Source organism: Strongylocentrotus purpuratus, unplaced genomic scaffold (assembly GCF_000002235.5).
Source record: "Strongylocentrotus purpuratus isolate Spur 01 unplaced genomic scaffold, Spur_5.0 spur5_scaffold_3, whole genome shotgun sequence".
Classification (NCBI taxonomy): domain Eukaryota; kingdom Metazoa; phylum Echinodermata; class Echinoidea; order Camarodonta; family Strongylocentrotidae; genus Strongylocentrotus; species Strongylocentrotus purpuratus.
Window position 1 is genome coordinate 27571847 of NW_022145609.1, and position 6420 is coordinate 27578266.

Sequence of the window (6420 nt, forward strand, 5' to 3'; positions counted from 1 at the left end):
TAAGTGGTATCGAAAGGCATTAAGTGCAAGGTGATTTAATACAACACAGTGACCTTAAAACGCCGAGCACAACATTCAATTTGAACGCCATAAATCGAGAAAAACTGGATTATGAAGATTGATTAAATATTTTGAGCTGAAAGCAAAGAGAATTGATTGCAATATAAGTGTAGCCCTTTGGAATGCAGTAAATCTTTACATTGTTGCCCATGAAGTTGGATTAACGTTTCCTTACCTCATTTCATGAAAAATTTGTGACAATATAGCTCAATTTTTATAGATAAAATCTTCTCAACACTTTGTTCAGAATGATCAATTAAGTACTGAGAAGGTATAACGTTTATCTATCGAAAATAAACTAAATTGTCACAATTATTTCATGAAATGAGGTATTATTCCAACTTTATGATAACAAATGTTATTCATATATAGAAACCAAAATTGAAATATTAAGTGTAGAGCTTGATTCAATGCATATAAAATCAATAGGTAAATTATATAAATAGGCCTAATACAATACTGATATTGATTGTAAAACACAAACAATTTTCTTACAGCGCAGTTTAATAATACATACAAGCTATGTACAAAAAGCATATGATAATGATAATTAAACAAATATATGTCTCACAATGCACACACACATATATATATATGTATATATTATTATGTGTGTATATTTAATATTCTAAAAACGAACATCCTGGTTTGTATAAACTTCGTAATGAAAACATGGTGTTTTGTGTGCAGTGTTGTCAAAAAGCTATTGTATTTGACTATTTGTGAAATTCGTAATAGTAATAGTGCAGAGTCATGTTATGGAAAATAGAAACAAAATTTGTCATCGTAAAACCTTGTTACTCTTTTATCATGGCTGAAAGTTCATTTGTGTTTTTTTAACAAGAGAAATCAATAGCGATACCTGAGGGAATATTACTGCTAGTTGATGATGTAGGAAGTATCATTATTAAAATTATTGGACACGAAAAACAAGCTTAATTGATAGCAACCTAAGATAATAACATCTGTAATTGTATGGCCGTGGGAGGCCCTGACAACCATTCAAAACAAAGGGATGAATTTCATTAATATTTCAGCGGCATGGATGATAATATGATAATTCTATTCCTTGTATAGTCATAATGATTATATCAGTATATAAAAAGGGTAGAATAGGAGTTTATGAAATTTGTGATGGTTTGAATTATCTGGGAAGTATCTTGCACCGTTGGTGGGAAATTCCACTTTCCTGTATGGTAGTTGAACTAGTCATAGAGCAAATACCAGAAGTCATACGGATTCGGAAATTTCCCCTAAACAAAGTTATCAAAAGCCGCTGGAGAGACGGAGGGATTACTAACGATTATTATACGAGTTTCTCTCCGTTCTCTCTCGCTCGGCTACAGGTTGCGATCTGCCAACTGAGTCAGACGAGCCGCTCTCTATATATACCCCTAAAAATAGCTGACGGTGATATACCGTAAACACAGCCATGTGATTCCCCGTACAGCGTACGCTCAGGTAGTTCGTAACCTTCACCGTCAAACTCATGAATATTCAGTTCCTGCTACCGCAGGAGGACCTTTCATTGGACTGATAATAGATGACGTCAGGATATCTACATGACGTCGTATTATGTATTTGCCTATTTGCCGAGTGGATTGTGTGTGCGCGATCGGCCGCACAGTTGATTCATGTTTATTCATCGTTGCCATGGTCACGCGGAGCTCCGTTCGGTGGGAGCCATAGGAGCTCGCTCTCACGACTGAAATCTGCGCCAGCGAGCAGTTGGAGTATATATACCCATCTAAATTTAGACATGCTAATTCACGGTGGTTGACGCGCTCTGATTGGCTGGCCGCGTCAGGCCTGAATGAACCACGAGATAGAGCCGATGTGATTATAACCACTACTCGCTCAGTTCTCAGGTCATAACCACTTTATCTCTCGTGCTGGAAACATCGTGTCTTGACAATTTATTAACCAGCTCATAAACCAAAACATTGGATAGGAAACATGGCAGCCTTTTTAGGAGAAACCAACCACATGGGAAACCACTGCGACTTTTCATACGAGGTAAGCATCTTTACTACAGTTGCCCGCAATTTGTTTACATTATAATATCATGCTTTCAGAAGCAATTTAGATTGTTGTTTCATTGCTTATAGTTATATTGAGCGTTTTGTTTTCATAATATTCGCATGTAATTTATGTTAATGACATTTACTGAGCCAACCTTCGTTTAGCATGGCAAAGATTGGTATTTCTCTTCCAATGTTTGAATAATCTTGCCACTTATTTTAGAAGAGGCCATGTTATTAAATTGCATGCATGTTACCGAGGATGTGGGACATGTTATGAAGCCAGCCCCGTTTGGCTTTTTCGAGTCCCACTCTAAAAGCCACCTAGCTTGAACTCCGGAGCCTCTATAATCTGCTATTCATTCATGAGTTCCAAATCACGCTTCCTTCTGTTCAATAATTACAATGATCGCCATTCACTTGTTCGGAGCGATGCGCTGCTATTCATTGACCAGTGGTTTCTGAAGATGCTCTTGAATAGGAGAAGCCAGTGATTAACCACTGACTCCGCATTCCTGCATAATTAGCGTGGTATCTCAAGATGCCTCCGGGCCAGATTGATCAGCCTATTGTTATGGAAAAGACATTGTATTCAGCTTGAACTTTCATTACTTAAAGCTTGTCAAAAAAAACTAAAGTGGGTTCTTGCATAAGTATAACTCAATAATCTGATAATGAGATTGCTTGCTTGGTTGTACCACTATTCACTTGAATGTTTATACAGTTTGCTAATCAATTCTCTTGTTTTTTTATTTTATCCAGATTTGGCCTGATATGGAGAGCTTTCTTCAGGAGATCTGTCCGCCAAACAGCTTTGAGGAGCCATCATTTGCCCCAAGGCTTGAGACATGCTCACCAGCCTCCACAGTGTTCTCGGGAGCGGGAAGCGACGGCAGCACTTGCCTTTCACCGCCTCCAGTCTCGCCAGAGTCCGACGCATTTGCCCAGGTCTACGATGATCTCCTCGATCTCGACTTCATCATCAACAACACATCTGACCTGGAGGCATACAGCCCAGAGCCCTCACCAGAGCCAATCACAGTCCCACAGCAGATTAAGATTAAAGAGGAGGCTGCATCACCGATTCCAGGTGCCACACCATCAGACTGCATTGGACATTTCTTTGATGATAACCTGAACTTCAGTAACGCCTTTGAAGCTAAGGTTTCACCCCAACAGATCCAACACCAGACACAGCAGCAGCAACAGAAGCACCAGTACCTTCTTACTGGCGATATTCACCACATGCAGCAGCTGCACCATCAGCAGCAGCAACACCACCAACAACAGCAACAGTATTTCCAGACCTTCAACGTTCATCATCTCCAGATGGCTTCTCAGCTGCAGCAGCGCTCAGAGGGACAGTCCCTCCCGGAGCCACCACCATACTCTCATCAACATCTGGTAGCACCTCAGATGACCAGGTTGGCCATGCCTCAGCAGCAACAGCTACCACAGCAACACATGATGCCAACACCACCCAACACACCACCAACCTCACCACTCCTTGACCTCCTCCGCAACACACCAGTCGACACCGCAGTCCCAACATCTGTCCCTGCCACTCAGATCGTCCGAAGGAAGGGAAGGCGAACCTGGGGTCGTAAGCGCACCACATCCCACACTTGCTCGCATCCAGGATGCGGTAAGACCTACACCAAGTCATCTCATCTCAAGGCTCACATGCGCACCCATACCGGTGAGAAGCCTTACCACTGCAACTGGAAGGGATGCGGCTGGAAGTTCGCCCGATCTGATGAACTGACCCGCCACTACCGCAAGCACACTGGTGACCGACCATTCCAATGTCACCTGTGTGAACGAGCCTTCTCTCGCTCTGATCATCTCTCACTTCACATGAAACGTCATATGTGAATGAACTGAACTGGTTTATTTATCTCGTAATGCGAACACACTTGCAGATGGTAATACTTCTGCTCGTGTCAAATTGCGGCATATACAGCGAATTGTATCGTTTTGTCAAAAGTTGGCACAGAAAAAAGTTATGCACATTTTGTGTGATTGTTTGATAGGTTTTTTTGTATTTTTGTGACTCAAGATCAAGTCTGGTTACTTTGATCTGAGGAATTTCAGGAAAACTTTGAAATGATATCCTTTTTTGTGACTTTGTAAGCTTTTTTTTGTCAAGTGCCTCTTTGAAGTACAAATGGTATTCACAATATCGCTTATGCGCAATGCCGAAAGCAGCTTCGGACGCCGAAGTGTGACGAAGTTGCTCGAAGCATGCCGAAAAGATGCGGTCGAACCGAGGGTTCGTGTAGCGTCGCTCAAGTGTCGCTTGAGCCTCGCGAACGTTCCAACCGACCAAGATTTCAGACCAATAAACAGCACCATGTTGTCCGAATAATTCTCAAAACGGAACATGGGCCGATCATTTCCATCTTCTATCGGTTTTCAAAAGTGTTTAGGTCAGAATTTGTTGAGTGTATACTCTAGAAGAATATTTAAATGATGTACGTTGAGTGCCTCACCCCAGTACTGCAATTTGTATTTGTAATCAGTGAAATCAGCAGCATTTAGCCAACATCTTTTTGTTTCACAGTGTATGACATTTTGTGTTACTGCACTTGTTTAATTGTTTATTTGTAAATAAAATTTTATAAGAAAAAGAACGTGATTGGCGTTGATCGTCATAGGAAAAAAAATCTGAAAACTCGAGACAACTTCTATTCCTCAATTCATGATCGCGCAAAGCGGTTCAGTTGCCAAATGTTTATTTTTATTATATTTAATTTATGAAAGCAAAGTGCGAGTCTTATGAGTTTTCAGATCAACTCTTAAATTATTCGAAACAATGCCTTATCTTGCTTTTTCTACAGTTACATTGTATCATCTTCTACAACTCTGCAGGATTACTTTAATTTGTTGACTAGATATTATAAGCAGGACTTAAAACATTTAACAGTAAATGAATGTTCAATTGCGAAAGCATTTTTTGTTTATTGAATTGCGATGATCATTACTGTATTATCTGAAATGTTCCGATCTTTGCTGATAATGTATTCTTGCATTTCGTAGCATCATGTCGGCGTGGACCACAGTGAATAAAACCCCACAACCGATGAGGGAAATATTGAAAATATAATACTTCTGTTTGAGGATTTTTCTTGTACTTTACTTGTTCAATGTAGTGGTGGATTGATTGTTGGTGCAAGAGTGAGATATAGAAAGTTGAGCGATTGTTGTTGCCAGAGTTCGTTTTTGGTGTTTGTGAATGTCGATGATAGTGATTGTTTGTGGTAATGAGAGTTGCTGCGTGATTGTGATTGTGTTAGCGAATGTTGTTGCCCGATTGTGATGATGGTAATTAGTGCAAGATAGTGAGTGTTGTAGCGAATTTTATTGCCAGAGTGCTCGGATGATGGTAGCGGTTGTCAATGCAAGATGGTGAGGTAGAAGTGATCGTCGTTGCCAGAGATTGTGGTGGTGGAAGGAAATGTTGCAAAGTGTTGATGAAATAAATATGACTGATCGGTTAGTTAAGAATAAATCTATTCTTTTCATTCTATACATCTCTATCTTTCTTTCTTTCTATATATCTATCTATCTATCTTACTATCTCTCTCTCTCTCTCTCTCTCTCTCTCTCTCTCTCTCTCTCTCTCTCTCTCTCTCTCTATATATATATATGTATATACATACCTTTTTTCCATCTATCCGTCTGCCTTTTACTTCTCTTCACCTTCATTCTAAATCTAAATTCGTTTTTCATCTATTGCCATTACCTCTTTCAGTAGAACTACCCCATTTGTGCGGGATATATCTATTACTTATATTCTATATTTTCACCTCTCTATCTTTGCTTCTCTGATAATTCATACTCAATTTTCACTTCTGTTTATTTCTCACAAAGAAAAAATGTTATATCATAAAAACGCAACAACGAAAATTTGCAAGTATACTATTAATCCAAAGTAATATTGAAAGAAATAATATTTTGAAGAAAGCATGATTAAGAAGCATGTCGAAATATTCTTTTTAGATCTTATAACTTATTTTAAAGTTATTTTAATTTCCGGCTACAGTTACGGATAAAGATACAAGATCAAATGAATCACATGTAAAATTAATTTAACATTGTATTTCGAAACCACCTTTTTAATAATTGTGGTACAGTCATGCTGGAAGCTAGATGCATTCCAGTTTGATTACATCATCTTACAAGCTATTTCCACATCGGAGATGAGAGCTGAATCACTATCAATACTATGATGCACTCCTCCGACGAAATTGACAAATAATGTCTAGTGAATTTCCATAATATATTTTTAACCCGTTTGTTAGGCAATGTGAACAACAATTCCATAGTTTGATTATAA

General features: G+C 39.0%; 1 protein-coding gene across 1 annotated transcript; it reads left to right on the forward strand.

The window, feature by feature from the left end:
- The first annotated feature begins 1905 nt into the window (after positions 1 to 1905).
- Positions 1906 to 5187, forward strand: LOC576170 (Krueppel-like factor 5). Its single transcript, XM_011681127.2, has 2 exons — positions 1906 to 2076; positions 2844 to 5187. Exons 1-2 carry the CDS (start codon positions 2017 to 2019, stop codon positions 3954 to 3956), a joined length of 1173 nt encoding a protein of 390 aa, XP_011679429.1. The 5' UTR covers positions 1906 to 2016; the 3' UTR covers positions 3957 to 5187.
- Positions 5188 to 6420: the final 1233 nt, after the last annotated feature.